General features: G+C 40.3%; 1 protein-coding gene and 1 long non-coding RNA gene across 3 annotated transcripts in view; one reads left to right on the top strand and one right to left on the bottom strand.

Annotated features, from left to right (window-relative positions):
• PGM2L1 (phosphoglucomutase 2 like 1) overlaps positions 1 to 19,912 on the top strand; it is an 80,390-nt gene extending 60,478 nt beyond the window's left edge. For both annotated transcript variants that reach the window (XM_048838834.2, XM_048838843.2), the window contains exons 10-14: positions 3,831 to 3,924; positions 7,266 to 7,395; positions 9,950 to 10,139; positions 11,407 to 11,540; positions 13,960 to 19,912. In XM_048838834.2, coding sequence (XP_048694791.1) covers positions 3,831 to 3,924; positions 7,266 to 7,395; positions 9,950 to 10,139; positions 11,407 to 11,540; positions 13,960 to 14,062 — 651 coding nt within the window. In that variant the 3' untranslated portion in view covers positions 14,063 to 19,912. The remainder of the gene's footprint in view (positions 1 to 3,830; positions 3,925 to 7,265; positions 7,396 to 9,949; positions 10,140 to 11,406; positions 11,541 to 13,959) is intronic.
• The window catches only part of LOC142071192 (uncharacterized), a 91,849-nt gene that overhangs the window by 39,171 nt on the left and 31,002 nt on the right, over positions 1 to 21,676 (bottom strand). The window lies entirely within an intron of this gene.

Raw genomic sequence — 21,676 nt, 5'->3', positions numbered from 1 at the left:
CCATTGCTATCATAACTGATTGCCACAGGTTTTTGTGGTTGCCTCATTACCTACACCTCCAAAAAGTCCAGACACAAATTACTCTTTTGCTGCTGTTGACTGAGGATTTTTACTCAGTGTTTCTTTTGGCACTGCCAGTTTACCCATTAGATCTCATTTGTCTACCTTGAAGATTAGCATATGTATTACTTGCTAATCCATGTTGCAGAGTATGCAGACTGTAATCTCTGTCTGTGAAGAGCTGGGAGGTGGTCTTGTGAGGCAGTGTGATGCCCCCCCACCCCTAAAGAATTGCAAGGTTAATTTTAGGTCCAGTATCCTCAAATGGGACTAATAACTCAAAACTTTGCCTTGAGGAAGGGAATCCCTTTTGATTGGGGGGGGGGGGAGGGAGGAAGGAGAGAAGCTATGCAATTTCCAGAGTGCATAATGCAGAAACTGTTGCTCTCTTAGATCAATGACATGAAAGCTACTCAGTGGGGTTTAAATTAACTTGAACAGTACTTGTATTTTAATTTGGCACGTGAGGTTTTTGAACTAGATTTTAGTTAAAAATTGTCATAACTTGATCAGAATTCTTCTACACTGTAAATACCTTTTACTTTGTGCCCTTCGAGTTCTAAATAAAAAAATGCGGGGGTGCTGTGAAGGGAACAACTTTTCTTGTTGATCCTACACCAACAATAGATCTTGCTCAGTTTCCTAGAGCTCTGTGAATATCCGCAGCTGAGACAAGAACATAAAAAACATGTTTGACATAATATACTAAATAAGATTCAAGTCTTGTTTAATATAGTTGTCAGTTGAGACCAGATGAGAACTCTGGGAGGTTTTTTCTGTCTATTTTGCCAAACAATGAAGAGCTAAAAAAATGTATAAAATGACTGTACTATTGTGCTATTAATCAACTTAAGTGTTGTTGCCCTCTAGTGAAAATTCTGGTGTCTGTTACTAAATACTGTATTTTTGAGTTGGAAAATATTGATTATAGAAATATATATGACCAGCCTTTATAATTTCTTTCGAGAGTTCAAAAATACTAATCTGGTTTGAAATTTCTATCCTTAAATATCAGTCATGATACAGAATTTCCCCTTTTTGTAGGTAGAGAGTAATATTTCTCTCACTCGGGACTGCTACTATATCATTACCACTTGTCCTTCTGTTAATCTTGTACTTCTGTCAGATCTCTTAAAAGGAGATTTTAGCTTTCTGCTGTGAATATTTGCCAGCTCCTGTTCCATCGGGCTCCTCATAAGAGCTAAATCTTTTTTTGGGAGGCTATAACAAGTATTTATTTTGTGTTGCTTACGTATGCAGTAGTGAATGCTATTCTGAAACACTGTGCCTTAGATTCATAGTCTAAACTGAGTGTGTTGGCCTCTTTGTTTGCTGGCTTTAAACAGATTTTGCTGGGTTTAAGCGTGGTTAATTGACAAAACAGCTTGGAATGGGGTCTCTTATTGATCTTACTCTTGGCTTTAGAAAGGAGCATAAACTCTGGCAAGTCAAGTGTAAAAGTATAATAAAGCTGGCCAAGAGAGAGTTTGAAGAGCAACTAGCTAAGGATAAAAACTAACAGCAAAAACTTTAAGTACATCAGAAGCAGGAATCTTGCCAGTCAGTGGGGCCATTGGATGATGGAGGTGCTAAAGGAGAGCACTCAAAGAAAACAAGGCTGTTACGGAGAAGCTAAATGAATTCTTTGCATCTGCATTTAAAGCCAAAGATATGAGAGGGATTCCCACACCTCAGCCATTCTTTTTAGGTGACAAATTTGAGGACCTGTTCCAGATTGAGGGGTCAGTAGAGTGGGTTTTGGAACAAATTGATAAATTAAACAATCATCAGGACCAGATGGCTTACCCAAGAGTTCTGAAGGAACTCAGATATGAAATTGCAGAACTACTAACTGGTATGTAACCTATTGCTTAAATCAGCCTATGTACCAGATACTGAGGGGTTAGCTAATGTAACACTGAATTTAAAAAAAGCTCCAGAGGTGATCCTGGCAATTACAGGCCAATAAGCCTAAATTCAGTACCAGGCAAATTGGTTGAAACTATAGTAAAGAACAAAATTATCTGACACACAGGTGAACACAATGTGTTGGAAGAGTCAGTGCAGCTTTTGTAAAGGGAAATCCTGCCTCACCAATCTATTAGGATTCTTTGAAGGGGTCAACAAACATGGACAAGGGTGATCGAGTGGATATAGTGTATTGGACTTCCAGAAAGCGTTTGACAGGGTCCTTCACCAAGGCTCTTAAGCAAAGTAGGCAGTGCTGGGATAAAAGAGAAGGTCTTCTCATGGATTGATAACTGGTTAAAAGATAGGAAATAAATGGGTAGGTGGGAATAAATAGTCAGGTTTCACAATGGAGAGAAGTAAACAGCAGGGTCCCCCAACGATCTATACTGGGACCTGTGCCAGTCAATATATTCATAATTATGATCTGAAAAAAGGGGTAAACAGTGAGTTGGCAAAGCTTGCAGAATATACAAAATTATTCAAGAGAATTAAGTCCACTGCTGACTGCCAAGGAATCTCACTAACATGGGTGACTAGGTGATAAAATGACGGATGAAATTCAATGTTGATAAATGAAATGTAATGCATATTGGAAAACATAATCCCAACTATACATACAAAATGATGGGGTCTGGATTAGCTGTTACCACTCAAGAAAGAGATCTAGGAGTCACTGTGCATAGCTTCAGAGGGGTAGCCGTGTTAGTCTGGATCTGTAAAAGCGGCAGAGAGTCCTCTGTGGCACCTTATAGACTAACAGACGTATTGGAGTATGAGCTTTCGTGGGTGAATACTCACTGTGCATAGTTCTCTGAAAACATCTACTCAATTTGCAGCAGCAGTCAAAAAAGCAAACAGAACGTTGGGAATCATTAGGAAAGGGGTAGATAATAAGACAGAAAATATCATATTGCCTCTATATAAATCCATGGTACATCCACACCTTGAATACTGCGTGCAGTTCTGGTCAGCCCATCTCAAAAAAGATATGAGAATTGGAAAAGGGAGAGAAAGAGGCAACCAAAATGATTAGGTGTATTGAAGAGCTTCTGTATGAGGAAAGGTTAAAAAGACTGGGACTGTTCATCTTCTAAAAGTGATGACTAAGGGTGCGGGTATGACAGAGGTCTATAAAATCATGACTGGTGTGGAGAAAGTGAATAAGGAAGTGTTAGTAGCATATAACACAAGAACCCAGGGGTCACCCAGTGGAAATTAATTGGCAGCAGGTTTAAAACAAACATAAGGAAGTACTTCTTCACATAACGCAGAGCCAACTGTGGAACTTGTTGCCAAGAGATTTTGTGAAGGCCAAAAGTATAATGGGGTTCAAAAAAGTATTAAATAAGTTCCTGGTGGATAGGTCCATTAATGGCTATTAGCCAAGATGGTCAGGGATGCAACCCCAAGCTCTGGTTGTCCCTAAACCTCTGACAGCCAGAAGCTGGGACTGATCAATGGGATGGGTCAGTTGATAAATTGCCCTGTTCTGTTCATTCCCTCTGAAGCCTCTTGCACTGGGCTAGATAGACCATTGGTCTGACCCAGTATGGCCATTCTTCTGTTTATTTGGTTTATCAGCATTCTTTGGTCCTGTTGATCATGAAGTCCTTTTGCATCATTTTACTTTTTCCGGTTTTCTGACATTCCAGGCCTTGTACTTAAGACTTCATACAAGAATGCATCTGGGGGTGAAATGTGTTATTTTTATGTGAAAGCAGCAAATGTTCCCCTTGTTCCATGATACTGTTGTATTGGAAAAAAAAATAGCTCTTACTGGGTGGCCTCTTCATTTTCAGGAAACACTGCCTGGTTTTAAATGGATTGGAAGTAGAGTAAAAGATCTCCTAAACAGTGGGAAAGAAGTTCTTTTTGCATTTGAAGAGTCTATTGGTATGTACAATAATGTATTCTAAAATATCTTAATGTGGAAAGCTAGTAAACAATATTTTCTGTGCTAATGTACCTTGGTCGTGACAAGGACTCCCGTAGGATTTGTTTCTCTTTAGTTTTCCTCTTTGCATTTTGTTGAACTCCTTGTTAACGTTAGTTAACAGAATGGCAGTCACTGTCCTATCAAATGCTGTGTGGATGCTACTGGTTGAGTCACAGTGAAGGACTGTGACACTGTTTGAACTTCTAACAAAACAATAAGAAGATCTGTAGCATCCATACAGAGTCCTGATGGACCAGACTGAGCTAATGTCCAGTCTTCAGTTCAGTTGATAACATCCTCTGTAATGGATGTTGAATTTTTGCTTTGCTTTGCTTTTTTTTTTTAACTTTTTGCTTACCAAACCACTTACTAACTCTATTTTTGATCACCTTACTGAAAAGTAAATTAATCTACTTGCCAGATACGTTCAGATACTGTCACTTAACACAGTCTTCTGAGAGAACTTCAGAAATTTGTAGTGTCTGACAGTTGATGTATCTTCCCAGAACTAACTGTACTCAACAGTACATAACCAACTGCCAGCTCAACTAAAGCTCCATACCGGTGCATCCTTGTGTTAAGTTCCTGTCTCCATTGCAAGGTCCACTTTACTTTGTACATCATGGACATAGGAATTTCCATACTGGCTCATGTTAGTGATTCATGTAGTCTAGTATCCCATCTCCAACAGTGGCCAGTACCAAATGCTTCAGAGCAAGGTGCAAGAAATCCAGTAGAGTACAGTTATGAAGTAGCCTGCTCTTGGTATTCAGGTGGAGAGGTGGCTTATTTTTTTTTCTACACAACAATTGTTTAGTGTTTGGTTAATGCCTCGTATTTTCAAATAAGCTGAAGGGAGTATTACTTCCAAAAACCGCTTGTCTTATCTAAGGTTCCAATGAATAGCAGATCGCAGAGTAACAGGTGTTTGGAAAGCACTCTTTAAAACGTAAGAACTTAAGGATGGCCATACTGGGTCAGACCAAAGGTCCATCTAGCCCAGTATTCTGTCTTCTGACAGATGCCCCAGAGAGAATGAACAGAACAGGTAATCATCAAGTGATCCATCCCCTGTCGGCCATTCCCAGCTTCTGGCAAACAGAGGCTGGAACACCATCCCTACCCATCCAGGGTAATAGCCATTGATGGACCTATCCTCCATGGAAATACTAGAGAGACAAGATGGGTGAGATAATATCTTTTATTGGACCTACTTCTATTGGTGAAAGAGAAAAGCTTTCAAGTTACTTGGAGTCAGACCTGAAGAAAACTCTGTGTGTCGAATGCTTCTCTTTCATCTTGTCTCTCTAATATCCTGGGGCCAACAGAGCTACATCATCTCTAAAACACTGTTAATTTTCTGTAGGTAATTTATAATACCTTTATAGTTAGCAGTTATTCTATAGTACCTTTCATCTGAGGCTCTCTGAGCACTTCACAAACAAAGCCTCTTGACAACCCTTAGAGGTAGATAAGGACTACACAGGGTACACTTCAGCTATGGAAATTCATCCACCTCTTAGATGGAACTGTGACGGGTTGGCTCACAGAAACCCCCTTAGGAACTGCCAACTGATGTGCTGAGACTACTTCTAACCGGTTTTCCCTGTCAGCTTGGGATTTCAGTGCCTTGCCTAGTTTGAGCCAGACACGCTAGCCTGCTACAAACCCAGAACCAGGTCTGAACCACATCCCCCAACAACTGCAGGCTTAACTGAAAACACCTTAAGAGTTCCTGTCTCTAAACTCAAGTGTCCAGCTCCCAATGGAGTCCAAACCCTAAATAAATCCTTTTTTACCCTGTATAAAGCTTATACAGAATAAACTCATAAATTGTTTGCCCTCTATAATACAGATAGAGAGAGAGAGATGCACAGCTGTTTGCCCCCCAAGGTATTAATGCATATTCTGGGTTAATTAATAAGTAAAAAGTGATTTTATTAAATACAAAAAGTAGGATTTAAGTGGTTCCAAGTAATAACAGACAGAACAAAGTGAATTACCAAGCAAAATAAAATAAAACACGCAAGTCTAAGTCTAGTACAGTAAGAAAATGGAATACCGATAAAATCTCACCCTCAGAGATGCTTCTGTCACAGACTGGACGCCTTCCTAGTCTGGGCACAATCCTTTCCCCTGGTACAGCCCTTGTTTCAGGTTAGGTGGTAGCTAGGGGATTTCTCGTGATTGCTGCCCCCTTTTTTCTGTTCCACCCACTTACATATCTTTTACATAAGGTGGAAATTCTTTATCCCTCTCTGGGGTCCCACCCCTCCTAAATGGAAAAGCACCAGGTTAAAGAAGGATTCCAGTTCAAGTGACATGATCACATGGCACTGTAAGACTTCATTGTCCACTTGCCAGCACGTATACAGGAAGACTTACAGAAACAGAGCCATCTACAGACAATTGTCCTGGTTAATGGGAGCCATCAAGATTTCAAACCACCGTTAATGGCCCCACACATTGCATAATTACAACAGACCCTCAGAGTTATATTTCATATTTCTAGTTTCAGATGCAAGAATGATACATTCATACAAAAAGGATGACCACACTCAGTAGATTATAAGCTTCGTAATGATACCTTACAAGAGAACTTTTGCATGAAGCATATTCCAGTTACATTATATTCACACTCATTAGCATATTTTATAAAATCATATAGGGTGCAATGTCACAGGAACATGGCAGCTGATTAGCAGCACATAGAAACATATCAGTTTAGCACAGGAAGTATATCCAATTAAAAGTGAAAGTGGACTTTAGGGAAGCAGATTGCAATTATCCAAGTTAGATTGAACATCCCTGATCTTACATAAAACGTAGAAGGATCTTTAACAACTGCAAGGAGTCAAAACCTTGATTTTAGATGTCCTCAAAAGACTACACAGCTGGCAGCACGGTGGGGCATTGATTCATGATTGACTTGTGGGACTAGTGCTGCGTACTAAATCACTGGCAACACTCCCTGCAGCATACAAGTGTACTTGCTCAAACCAGCCCTGCTTAGTGTGTGAGATTTGAGGGGAATTGTACCATAGCATGGTAGGGCTGTAGGCTTCTGTCTACCTGAAACTGATAAGTTGTTCAGTACATCTTCCCACCCCCATAACTCTTAGAGTGGCTGGCTTACTGGGTAGATGGGTGTAGCATATGCATAGATAGAGTGGCAGCAGTTGGACATGTGTTTAGTTCTGTGTGCACAAAGGGCATCTGAAGTTTAACACGTCACCTGAGTAAAACAAATGGAAATCTTGGATAGAACTGCTCTGAACACTAGTCTTGTGATTGTCAGGTTTCATGTGTGGCACATCAGTGTTGGATAAGGATGGCGTGAGTGCAGCTGTGGTTATAGCTGAAATGGCATCTTATCTGGAAATCAAGAACCTAACATTGGCACAGCAGCTAACTGAAATATATGAAATGTAAGTTCTGTTTTTTAACATGCTCTACTTTCCTTTTTGATTTTTTTTCCTGAGTTTTGCGTAATCCAACAATTTCCTCAGCACTATCAAAATCAGAACAGTATCTGTCACTTGCTAGTAGGACACACTTTCTTCTGTACAAAATAAGTACGATATAAAACATTAATACCAGATAAATGTAAACTGGATTAATATACATTAAATGTGTATGTATTGTTCAGAGAAATACGATGCCTGTCAACTGTGTTTGATACAGATAACATAGTGATTAGGAGATGGGGAAGAGGGGAGGATATAAAAACTTGGCTGCTAGAATAAATATCAGAAAGAGTCCTACTAGCAAGAATTGTGTTTTTAGTTCATTGTCGTCATAATCAATCTACTATTAAATGAGTTAAATTATACACTTCTACCTACTAATTTTTGCTTTTTTAAATGTCTTGCAAGAGAAGTTCTGACCTCTTGTTGAGGTTCTTTTCATGTTGAGTTTAAGGAGGGAGGGCAAGTGAAGCATAGAAGTCCAGGCAGAATCAAGAGGTGTGGAGGAACTAAAGACAATAGCATATTTAGGGTATATTTGTGATTTCCAGAAAATCACAAGTTTTTTTTTAAATTTAACAATGAGATCTGCATCTGAAAACTTATTTTAAAAATAAGTGGGTTTGGGACACGCTTTTTTTTTTTTTTTTTTAAGTTAACTACTTGTAATTAGACCTGATTAGTCTTTACAGTGTGGGTTCCTTTAACCTTACTGGAGGATGATTTTAGTGAAAAGCATTAGATATAAAATGCCTTGACGTGCTGGAATCACAGTTTAAAAACCTCTCTGGGTCACTTCAACTCTTCTTCTCCTTGAGGTAGATACAGGTCACGTTGGAGGATAGTTCTTAAGAATGGAGGAGGCCTAGTCAGTTCTGAATTGGCATCTTAAAAAGTTGTGTAAGAATAGAGGTTTCCCCTGGATCTATCCCTAGAAAAAATGATTTCTTCTCCCACTATTAGGTTGTTTTGGTTATCCTCCCTTCTGTATTTTAGTTTTGCTCTGCGTATATCTTTGTAAAGTGCTTGGAGTGTAAACTAACTTGACTTGTGCCTCTTTATTCTATGCAGACCACAGGGCCTTCATCGCTGCCTTCCATCTTTGACAGTCTCTTGCTGCAGGCGTAGCTTCTGCCCATGTCATTTTAATAGCTTTCGGTTCCTCTTCAGTTGTCTAAGTTGTCCTTAGTTTACCTCATCGTCTTTTTGCCCTTGGGATTCCAGTTCAGCATCTGTCTTGCTATGCTGTTTGATTCTTTCCTCCCTGTGTATCCTCTCCATCTCCATTTTGTTCCATAATTCCCCATCCTATCAGGGTTTAAAGATGCTATAGAAATGTAAATAAAATACTCTGGGGGTGCTAAGAAAATATCTCTTTATGTGAAGTGTTTCATAGTTAACAGATTGAAGCAGCTTGATTTGGATTAGTTAGGCTTTACCCTGTGACGAGCTAGGTTTATCACATACAGTGGCCACTTAAAGGAATAATTGAAAACCTTGAAATTTGCAGGGAAACTGATACAAACCCAGAATTTCAGATCTTGAAACAAAAGTGTGTCAGTCTTTGGTTCACTACTATTTTTCATGAGTGTCTTACTTTTTCTATATACCCAATTCTGCTTGAGGCTTTATTATGTTAGATCCTATATATAAACACAGGTCCCCAGAGAGCTTAGCTTCTAAAAAGGAAGTAGTAGTAATCTGTTTAGTTTGAAAATAAATTTGCTGTCTTTGTTATGGCCTGTGGATTAGCCTTTGCTTTTAAATATCTCCCATCGCAGTGCTGCTTCTGGCCATTGTTCTGACTGCTGCTGAACTGAGTTCATTCTGTCACGTGTAGATTGTGGCAGGACGAACTCAGCACAGAGCAGGACTGGAGATCTAATACTGGCAAGGGGCAACACAGAGGTATGAAATTTACAATATCTTTCCAAAGGCACAGTGGGGAAAATGGAGGAGAATGTAGTAAAAGGCAAGAAAGGATGGGTGTGGCAAGAATTAGGCTGCTCTGTGCATCCAGAAAGGAGCAGTTAGAGGAGTGTGTGGAGGCTGGGGGCCCAAGGAAGAATAGAGAAGGCTTATGGATCAGACCAGGGATAGAGACATGGAGGTAGGCATTGGATCAGCTCTCTGCTCCAAGCACAATTTTCCGGGCTCCAAACAGGGATCCTATATTTTTAGTGGCATGAATTTCAAGTTCTTCTCTCAACTGGATTCAGTCCATTTCTGTGACTGTGGAGGGTTACTGTACATTCTTGTCCTTCATTACTGACCCTCACTTTAGGGTGAATTGGTGAAGTTCAGTGGTTTTGGGTCTGCAAACAGGCTTCGTGCATCATTTTACATTGTCTAGGCTATCTTTTAAAATCAGCAGTAAGTAAAAGTAAGCTTGGACTTAAAGTATGCTCATGAATATGGAGAATCATGGTCACTGTTCTGGATAACTGATCACTCTGTAGACTTAGTGTGCAGAAGACTGATACTCTTGTAATTAAAATATTATTTTTCCTTGTAGGTATGGATATCACATTTCAAAGACCTCCTATTTCTTGTGCTACGAACCTCCTACTATCAAAAGGGTATTCGAAAAGCTTCGGAATTTTGATTCCCCAAAATCTTATCCAAAGTCTTGTGGCACTTATGGTATATTACACGTACGGGATGTTACCACTGGCTATGATAGCAGCCAGCTTAATAAGAAATCGGTGAGTTACGCAATACTTGGAGAAAAAATTAGTATAGTGGCTAACATTTTAACCCTTTGACAAGATGTTTTCTGAGCCTGTGAATGAGTACATTAAGTTGATTTTATGATACAGAAAGATGCCAAACATCCAGTATTTGGGATATAAATGTAGGGCTTATCTACGTTTAAAAAATCACAGCGGCACGGCTGTAGCACTTCAGTGTAGACGCTACCTGTGCTGACAGGAGGGGTTGTCCCATCAGTGGAGGTAATCCACCTCCCGACGAGGTGGTAGCTATGTCTATGGAAGAATTCTTATATACTGTATGTTTTCTTGAAAATACAGTGACGCAGACAATTTTAATCTATCACATTAATTAAAGTCTGTCCTATGTCCTTTCCACATAAATAAAAAACTTGAACAACTTTAAACAATTTTTGCAATAGTGCGAATATCTATCAGCATTAGCAGAAGGCCACTGGCCGAAAGTACTGACTTTATTATGATGCAACTGAACCATAGAATATTAGTGTTGGAAGGGACCTCAGGAGGTCATCTAGTCCAACCCCCTGCTCAAAGCAGGACCAATCCCCAATTTTTTGCCCCAGATCCAAACAGCCCCCCTCAAGGATTGAACTCACATCCCTGGGTTTAGCAGCCAGTGCTCAAACCACTGAGCTATCCCTCCCCTCCCCATGTTTGAGATATGAACAAGCATCCATCCAGTGAAGTTTTTCAGCTATGTTCCCTATCAAAGTTTTAAACGCAAATAGCTATAAATGAAACGCAGAGGTTTGCAGCCAATTTTTTATTCAAGACGCTGATTAAATGAGTTTCCTTTAAAGTTACAGAAGAGCCCAGTAGCTTCAAGGTAATTTTAAACACCTTTGATTTAAAGGAAATACCATCAGTGGATAAATCTTCAATATTAATTAAACAATTGAAGTATCCACCAAAGGATTTTTTTAAGTTTCCACTAAAATATCCATAATTTAATTAAAATTAGTTTTACACATGGGTAATTAAGGCTTTGACTGTATTACAAAATTAGATTGGTTTAACTACATCAGTCAGAGGGATGTGAAAAATCCACACTCTGGAGCAGTGTTGTTAAATTGGCTTAAGTCCCCATATAGACAGCACTAGGTCGTCGGAAACTAATTTTCATATTGATCACTTGTTTGCATTGTGTCAGAGTTTCTATGCAGTGCATAATACTTAGGATAGCAGGGAGGGGAGATGCATGTTGATTGTACAGATTAAAATGATGATGATGTTCCATTAGGTGTTGCCTGCAAGTAAAAAGAGTCAAATGATCACCTTCACTTTTCAAAATGGGTGTGTTGCCACCCTCCGGACAAGTGGAACTGAGCCAAAGATCAAGTACTATGCAGAGATGTGTGCGCGGCCTGAGCAGAGGTGAGGGTTTCCATTTTCCACATTGTGTCAACACTAGGTTGGCTGAATCTTGTGTCTTTTCTGTACAGTCTTTACACCTTTTGCTTGACCGGCCAGTACTTTTGACTGGTGAGTATTGGAGCTACACCCTCATCATTCAAAATATTTCCACAGACCTATAGGTGAACATGCATTAGGCGAGACACATTTTCCAAAGATAAGAGCTTTCCCACCCTAGTTGCTGGGTGCAATGCACATGACTTGACGGACAGGTGTTGAGGGTTTCGGGCTGTTAAACTGCCTCCCCAGCCACTGGCATGCATGGATCTGCTCATGAGGCTTAATGCTAGAACTGTGTTAGCAGTGGATAAAATGAACAAGAGTTGAATTTCACAAGTCTGCTGTTGCAACCCATTCCCCCCCCCTTTCATCCTGGAGCAAAGGCTTTTCTTTCACTCCTCGTCAAGCTCTGCTCATACGGAGAGGTCCATGAACACCCACTCGCCTTTTAGGGATCACACTATTGCACCCTAGGTTATCTGGCGATGAAATCTTTGCATTCGTGAGTTGCATATGTGAAACTCTCCTCCCTCTGATCTTTAAAAAAACAACACCACTCCTCTTTAGTGTCCCACGTGCCTTTTTTGGGGAGAAGCATTTTATACCACCACATACCATCTGTATCATCAGTGTTTGTTGCTCTTGGAAGGAAGGGCTTTAGGGTGGCCACACTACTCCCAAGTGAGAGTCACTCTCAGCACCTAGATTTTACTTTTCAAACTTGGGAGGGTCTTAAAGACAGACAGTTCAACTGGCCTTATTTTCAGGGTGCCAAACATGCTCATTCCACACAGTCAATCAGAGCAATGGATGCTCTGCCCTTGGGAAAGTTGGGTCAGTTACTTAGGCACCTTCATTCATATTTATGCAGGTATTTGTTGGTTCCCTAGTTTGAGTATATTTAACTTCCAGTTTACACATTGCAGTTAGTAGCTGTTTACCATATTGAGGACCTTGAATAGATTTTCTGTTTGACTGGAGCCTGGGCAATTGCAACTCGAAGTGGCAGGTATTGTGAACACTAATTTTCTGAATGTCAGCTCTTGCCAGATCGATCGCTGCCGACCGATACGGCTGGTAGTATAGACATACCCTCAGTAAAGGCCTGATTCAAACTCACTGCAGTTAATGGCAAGACTCCATTGGCTTGTTTGGGCTTTGGCTCAGACCACAAAGTGTGTGCACATCTTGCTGGTTTGTTTTGTTTTAGTAACCAATACAAAGAAATAGTTTAATTTTTTCTAAAGGATTAGACATTCAAATGGATAAGAAGAGTATCAGCATTTACTCTCCAGGATAGAAATTAGAAGGACTATCAAGCCCTTCTACTCCAGAGCATAACGTGATCAGCAGCTGCAGATCAGAAAGGCACTTCCTCCCCTGATGTTATAGCACTGCTCAGCTAGGTGGATGATAGAGGTTGAATACTTCTCTCTGAAGCATTATTCTTTGGTCTCTATCAGGAGTGGAGTACTATACTATGCTAGATGAGGTGCTCTTCTGTTTCAATGTTTCCTTGTTAGTTTATATTTTAAGTCTTCACGGGTTAAAGAGCAACGAACTTCTTGCCAGTTCCTGGGCAGGGTCAAAATGGCCAAAACTGATCTAAACAGGACATAGGTCAAATGTGTTTATTTCTACTTAATATCAGATCGAGTGAGTCGGTTCCTCTTGCGCCCAGTGGAAATATACTGTACAACAGGGAGTAGCAGGAGAGAGGGGTATGTGTCTTTAGAGACATGTTGTTCTGTTTAATGGAGTTGGTCTTGATTTTCTTCCCTTGCTGCGTTCATTAATTAGATTTCATAGGAGTTAAGGCCAGAAGGAGATCATTACATCATCTAGTCCGACCATCTGTGTATCACAGGCCCTTAAATTTCACCCAGTTACCACTATGTTGAGCCCAGTAACTTGTTGGACTAACTAAAGCATATCTTCCAGAGGGTCTTCTTGATTTGAAAACTCAAAGAGACTTCCCTGGTAGTTTGTTCCAGTGGTTAATCCCTCTGTGTTTCAGATGTGTGCCTAATTTGAATTTGTCTGGCTTCAGCTTCCAGCCATTAGTTCTTATTATGCCTTTCCTTGCTAGATTAAAGAGCCCTTTAGCACACACTATTTTCTCCCCATGAAGGTACTTGTATACTGTAATCAAGGTCACCTCTCAATTATCTTTTTCCTAAAGTAAACAGATTGAGCTCTAAGTCTAGAAGCTCAGCAAGTATGAACATTACAATTAGTTGTATGGGAAGAAAACGTCTAAGGGACTTCTGAGGTTCTTGAAATCTAATCAAATTTAGTTTATTGAAGTGTTGGAGCTGCCTTTTGTGGGATAGATCACTTGATATTACTGTAACTTCAGCCATTTGATTTCTCCCTCTAGTGACAAAACCTTTCTGGAAGAACAACTACAGAAAGTCATTGAAGCTTTGATTGAGAATTTTTTGGAGCCCAGTAAGAATGGACTGATTTGGCGTTCCGTGTAGATCTCCTCCAGCAGTTTGTTGTAGAAGTGACTCTCCTTGCGCTGTATCATGTGGAACAAAGGAACCAAGATCAGAACTCCATTTAGCATTAATTATGTGTGCGTGTGTGTGTCAGTTACCTAACTGGCTAAATTCTTAAAACCAATAAAGAGGCTGCATCTTTTTGTCAGTTTTCCAGCAAAAAGCTATGGCTGGCAAATGGATTTGGGGGAGTTAATATCTACAATTTCATGTTCTTTTGACCAGAAGACACATGTACATTAGCATAATGAAGTCAACTCCCATAGTTCAAAATTTAGCACTCCAAAGGGTTAAGACTGCTAAACTCTGCTGTAGCGTAATTCCCTAGGTTTCATGTTGAATGAACGAATACCTAGCACCTTTGATTTGAACAGACTTGAATTCAAAAAGTTCTGTTAGTCATAAGTGTATTTGAAGGGAATTAGCAATCACATAAGACTGACAAAATGAGCCGGCTTCTTAATTGCTGTGGAGTGTGTAGGTATCATTTACCTTTACAGGTCTTAATTTACAAGTATGATAAAATAGAGTTTAGTATTTAAAATGTCTAGTTTAGACAAGTTGTTACAGTATATGGTTTTCAGCCATTTAAATATCCTAGTATTAGAGGGGCTCTTGGTGCATTGTATTTTTTCCTGTGTATCTTAAAATACTGATGTTTACTTAACAGTGAAACAATAGTGGCAACTCCATGCAATTTGATTCGCAGCTTGGTTTTTTACTGATCAAACAGTGCCTTTCCAGGATGACCTAATCAGGGGAAATAATCTGTCTGTGTCTTGTTTAAATTAGTGATTCTAACCACCAGAGGCCCATTGAGCATAGTTTAATCAGTTGGCTTTCTTTCACTTTATAAAACTCTCCCAAAATATTCTGGATCTCATTCTACATTATCTCAAATTAAGACATCTAAAAGCAGGCTGTTCTAAAATATAGATGCCTTGTGAATGCAGGGAGGACTATGTGGAAATCGAGTTAATATTTCTCTAACCTCTTGAAATGACAGTGTCTATGTTCTCTGCTCACTTATGAGAGAGGAAGCTAATGGAGGTGAGACATGGGCTCTGGGTATTCACCCCTTTACTCTCACTTTTCTTCACTTACAGTTGCATCTACAAATTAGCTCCTGATGTTGCCTGCCTGCAAATATTCGATCCTTCCTCTAAACTCACTTTAATTATCTGTTCGTGTAAGTTTTTAGCTGCTATTCCTAATGATATAATTCCTAACTAGTACCTTACTCTCTTTGACTAGAACCTGGTTTTCTTAATGTGGAAAGTCTTTGGAAGGTTGCTATTAGCACCTGTTCTGGGAAAACTGTATTTTAAAAAGCATACTGCTTCCCTATTCAGCATCCTCTGGATGCTCATGTCCCTGGGTGCAGAATAATGCTTGACACTTTGTCTTTTAAACTGGTGATAGAAATCTCTAAAATAGGAACTGTGATGCTCTGGACATCTAGCCACTATGGTACTAAAATAATTAAGTAGGACAGTTGAACACACAAGTACATACTATGGTGTCTGATGCCTAAACATGGTTATAGGACTCTAGTAGTATCTTTTTTGATTAATCTGCTCTAAATCAATATATAGTTGAGTTCCTAAAACCCAAGAGGCACTTGTTTAAACCATTGTTTGCCACTATTGTTAAACCTTTGAATTTGTCCTCTATTATACCCTTATAGCTAGGTTCTGTAGGACAGTGCAGAACGGTGCTGTACATATCTCAGCTAGGCAGATATAAAGACAAAATGTTTTTGGTTTCTGTGCAGAAATTGGATATGTCATGCTGACAGAGGCTTTGCACTATGACCATAAATACGTATTTTAGCTATATATGAATGTACATGTACTACAGGAAGTTGTCGAACAGATTCTTATTTACAAGCAATGTTTATTTATTTTTTTTATTTTAAACGAGATTTCCAAGTTGTCCACACAATTGAGTGAAATTTCTCTTATGCCAAAAGGGGTTCTTTCCTTTGATTATTGTATATTTGTGAGTGCGATGTTGGGGGGGAGGGGGAAATGGGTGAAAACAATGAAGCTTGACTGCTTTCACAATATTGCACCAGTTGGAAGATATCCAAAGATATGCGGAGCAAGTCTTTTTAAGTTGCTGCTGGGACTTTGCATTTTTTTTCATGATGGAAGTTAAACTTCAGACTTGATTCTGGTCCCACTAAAGTGAGTGGAAGCATTGCCATTAATTTCATTGGCAGCAGGATCAAGTCCTTGGGGTTTTGAATCTTTTTTTGTAATTCAGAAGAGAACAATTCATTTTTTGTGTGCGTGGTTTGAACAAAGCTAAACATTGTAAAAGGCGTATGGAGTTGTGTCTGTGGAAAGGTATGGTGTAGCGCATAGAATTGTGTAAGGCTTTCAGATCTGTTTTCCTAGTAGCTGGTTAGCTGAGCCTGGTCTGAATTAGGGATGTAAAAGTTTAACCGATTAACTGTTAAGCTTGATGCTTATCAATTCAGTTAACGATTAAACACTGCTGCTGGCTCCGGGTCCCAGCTGTCATCCCGCGTGCCCGAATGCCGTGCACCAGCCGTAGCTGGGACCCCAGGCGCAAAGCCGGCAGTTGGGACCCCGCGTAAAACATGGGGTTGCTACATCACCCCCCACATCCTTAGTTCCCCAGTTAAATGTTTAACCGATTACTTTTTTTTACACACTATTTACATACCTAGTCTGAATCTAATCCAGTATTAGATAAATCTTAACATGCACACCAGGCCGTTGAACACTTAAAAGATGCGGGTTTCAAAATGCTTTTGAGACTTGATGAATCTGGCGGAGCTGAGTATCAGTGGTTTTCTTAAACTGATCATTAGGCCCTTAGTTCTTAAGCAGTACATCATGGATGAAGTGCTTTTGGAAGTGGGGCACCAGAATGACTGTATTCTAAGGGTATAATAATTACTGCTGTTTAATCTGCTGCTACCATTGTTTTCCATTGATGTGTGTAATGCTTGAAGTATCCCTACTATTCCATTTGGAGAAGTTGTTTTCTTTCCTCTTTCTCCATTCCCTCCCCTACTTTTGTTACTGTGAAAGATGATCATCTTGTTACCTCACTGCTGAGTACCTTTTTGCTGTACCTACTGCCTCAGCACTTTGAACGCGTGCACAATCTGGTTTCAGTTATGGGCTTTTTTAATAGTTTTGTTTGCATTGTAGAAATATTTAAACTGTGTGTGGGGAGGTGACTAATTCTAAACCAAACCAGTTCTTTTTTCGTCTGGATGTTTACTGACTTACGGCGCTTCCTGTTTATAAGATGCATTTCTAAAGGTTGGTGTGGAGCTATTCATCAGGTATGATAGAGCCAGTGATTATTTGTGTCTAGCATTTGAGTAGTTTCATTTGTTGTTTTTTTTGTACTGCTGCATACAGAGGCCTAATCTCTATCCCATTCAAGTCTGTGGCAGAACTTCCATGGGACTAGGATATGATCCTTTAAAGGATAAAAAATTTGCCAGGCAAGTTGACACTATTTATAATACACCTCTTCTATTTGTGTTTTGCATAAGCACCATCTTCTTCAGAATGTGAAGTGCTTGCTGTTCAGTTAGTAAAAGGAAATCAACAGCTGTTACCCACCTCCCTCTGTGGTAATATCACAGCTCGTCATAACTCTGGAGGAGATATTGAGCTGCAGCAGGAGTGGATAGCAAAAGCTGTTAATGCATGCTTCCCCTCTTTCCTGGCAGTGCAGCACTGAATGACTACAGGTATGTCCTAAAGCAAAACTTAAGTGAACCTCTTACTGTAGTTAGAAGTACAATTACTTCCTCTTCTGTCTTTGGGGTCAGGATGTTTTCCCATTAAAATGGGACTGAATAAATGGAACACACTAAAATGATATTTCTGAGCTGACTACTGAGCCTGATACAGTTCACCTGCAGGGTTCACTGATCATGATTTGATTCAATAAGACTTGAACGGGAATTAAGGAACTTGGGGTTTTGGCAGAGGGAAGCCTACAAGAGAAGGCATATACTAATGCGCCCTTAGAATGCAAGCCCAATTGTGGACTCCCAGGGCTTTTTGTCTTTGTGTTTATGACCGAGGACTTCAGTGAAGGGAAGCGACCTGAGGGGGGAGCCAGTCTTATACTGGGTTGATCTTGTAACCCATTAGTGACAAGATTGCTCTGCGTTTGTATGTAATGAAATATCCAGTTTCCCATTGTGGGTTGAGAAGACGGCACCTCCCTCAGTGTGATTGGCGCAGGTTGGTTAAATGCTGGCTAACTTTGGTTTGCAGTCTGGGGTAGTCTGTGATAACACACAGCAGCAACATCCCCTTACTGGCAACATGCAGCTCTGGACTGGGCTTTAAGCTTCTCATTCCTCCGTTCACAGGGTGCCTGCCCACAGGGGTGCCAGCGATAATGCTATCCCTGGTACTGCAATGCTCAGGTAGCACCTTTATCCCCCACTCTCACATAGACCAGGTTTCCAGGTTACCAGCAACTTCAGTTCTCTTTTTTAATAAAAGGGAAAAAATAAGGCCAAAGAGATTGGAAATGTTGAAGCAAACAGCCATGTGTCTACCTGGGGGCCAGAACATGCCCTCTCCTTCTCTGAAATTCTTCTGTTCTCAGCCAGTGCCCCCATAGTATTCCTGAACTCTGCCCTTCCAGCGGTGTTCGCTTTTGCTCCCTATAGCTGGGGGCAAGGGATGTTTCATGAAGCACCCTGAGTTCAAGGAACTTCCTTGAAACTTTTGCATGGAAAGTAAGAGGGTGGTCACTGCTAGCTTCAGGCAGGGCAAAGCCTCTAGTGCTAAGGAATGAACAAAGTAACCTGCTGAGTAAAGATACGGGCCTGCCCCTAAAACTGGCTGTGTGTGGGCATACCTCTGCTCCTCCCCCACAGCCCCGTTAAAGTGAGATGAGCCCCCACACACTCATTGTAGGATCAGGGCCCTATGGGTTTATGGCTTCTTACTTTGAGACGTATTTGAGACTCCATCTAGGCAATGTCGAACCTGAAGTGGCAGAGGCATTTGCCAAGACACTGCTCTTCTACCACAGGAGCAATTCCTTTGCATTTAGATCAAGGGCCAAATCCTGTCTCCATGGAAGGCCCCAAACTCAGTGTTGTTCCGTGGCAGGGAGGGAGGTGGTGTCCGGAACCTGTGAGTAGGGTCTCCGCTCCCCACACCAGCGTGTAGCACAGAAGCAGTGATGGCTACTGCAAAGTCTGGGTTGCAGGGAGTCTGCTGTCACTTCACAGCCTGAGGGACAGAAGGATTCCAGTCCCCCACACCAAGCCCGGCTACTTGGCCTCATCACAAGGGGGAAGATTTTTGCCATTGTTCAGGAAACTATTGATCCTAAAAGATTAAGCAAAGAGTTGAATCAGCGCTCCTGGTGAATATTTCTTTCATGATTTTTACCTAGAGCGTCTAAAAGGCACAAACATTTGTAAGCGTGTCTTACCACACCCAAGAGAAGAGAGGGGTGCTTTTTGCATGGGGAAGCCTGGGCATTCAGGGCCCAATTCTGATCTCAAATTCCCAGTGAATATAGCAGCTATGTCCCACAAATGTTCGATGGCTGATTCTTCCGAGATGATAGCACCCACAATACCTGAAGTCATTGCTCTCGATTTAGAACCCAGGAACGTTTTAGATCTGTTACCTATTCTTGTACCATTTGTTACTTTGAATGCCTTTTAAGAAATTGGGGTGTATTATAAATACAGACTGAGAATTTGCACTTTTTTTCTGAAGTATTTCTGTATGGATTACTATGTGGATTTAGCTGAATGAAGTGTTGTAACTAATAAAACATTCTCTTCGTAGTAGCAAATCTCCGTGTGATCCTTTGGTGTTTATTGGAGCGTTTCTTTAACGCTCGTGTGAATCAGTGTAGAGCTGGTTGAATAATGTGTGGTTTAGAAATGTTTAGAAATGCTTTTTAATTGATAGAGGGGGGAAATTGTCATGTAAACAATTCCTAAATATTTGACCAGCTCCAATCCGAGATACGATATACAAGATTTTTTACAGTGGTGGAAACATAGAATTTATTCTTGATACATCTGTTTTGTATCAGTGGAGGTAATTTTAAAAGCTTTGTTTTCTTGGTAACAAGTACCAAACGTACATAACAAACATAGTTGACCTTTTTTTAGAAATAGGTGGGCTGAAAGGAAGAGAACATACTCTATCATTTCCTGGTTCAGATCTAAGACTGGAATAGCTTGTAATGTGAAGTGGTGGAAACCCCTATCATTTGGGTCATTTTCCAGTAGGCTGGACAAAGCCCTGCAAAAGTGTAGGGAACAGAGAGCTGCATTAGATAGCATGATGGGTAAAATTGTGTGCAACTCCCATTGAAATTCAGTGAGACTTAGGCATGTTTGAAAATTTTCCCCAGCAGGTCTCTTCCATTTCTGCCTTCTGATTTGAGTTTAAACGGGAAGACAGTGGAAAATTGACACGATGTCTTATTCTCAACCCAAGGGGAGGGTTTAGTGATCTTAAGCATCAGGTTTGAAATATTTAGATTCCTAGGATCAACTGGTTTAAATCCCAACAGGATCTAATCAACACATCCTCCCCTCTGATCAAGGTAAAACCTGTTCTGTGAATCTTAATATAGCAGGATATTTCATAAGAGACTGTAAACTGAGGTCTTGGGACAGTAGTTTGTTATGGCACTTCTTGCAAAAGTGTTTTCATTTGGGACTTCTGGGCACTACCGCAATACAGTCAAGAATCAGGGGGTTTCATTGTTCTAAGCACTACATGCACCCAATGAAGGCAGTCCCTGCCCCAAAGAGCTTACATACAAAATAGGAAAAATTTGCATAGTGTTCTCAATTGAGTCTTCCTCTCTTACAATGCTGTGTAACACGTACTGACTCAGACATAGCCAGTTGGTGGATTACACTCACAGTTCACTCATTAAAACGTTGAAGAGACCAAATAATCAAATTTATTGTGCTGTTTTGTCTTGAGCTAATACAAAAAGGGGACATAAATACTCTCCTTCCGGGAAGCAGATTCTTGCAGCGCGTTTCTTACATGGAAGGTGTACTTTGGAAATATGCATTTAAACTGGCTATATTTATGGTATGGTTTTACAAGTTACGAAATTCCTGATACCGCACTAAAATCCAACCAACCAGTTCATAACAGTCCCTTGTCTTGTTTTGTTCTGCACTTTTCTAATCTCTTTTTGATACTACATTCTGGATACTGGTCTGCAAATATACCTCCCTAGCTTGTACTGGGGCAGAGCACTAATGTGTTTTGCCTTGGACAAGTTTCCTATTTTCTAATGCCAAAGCTGACTTCAGCTTTGCACAGTATTGAGGGATACTTGACATGGGTGAACAGAATTGCAGGGAAAGCGTAATACATTGTTAGCATAACTTCCCAACACTTATATGTATATATTAATGTGGCGTATATTACACCTAATATATATTAGCTAACGCACATAGTATGCTAGTGCTAGAAGTTTCTTAATTTTTCGTGATGAAATGATTCTTGTGTCACCCTTTGGGATGAGCAAAATGCTGTAATAAATGTAAGACTATTAAGTACAAAGCTTACCACCTTGACC

Source organism: Caretta caretta, chromosome 1 (genome assembly GCF_965140235.1).
Source record: "Caretta caretta isolate rCarCar2 chromosome 1, rCarCar1.hap1, whole genome shotgun sequence".
Classification (NCBI taxonomy): Eukaryota; Metazoa; Chordata; order Testudines; family Cheloniidae; genus Caretta; species Caretta caretta.
Note: the sequence above shows the minus strand (reverse complement) of the source record. Positions and strands in the feature narration are given on the sequence as shown.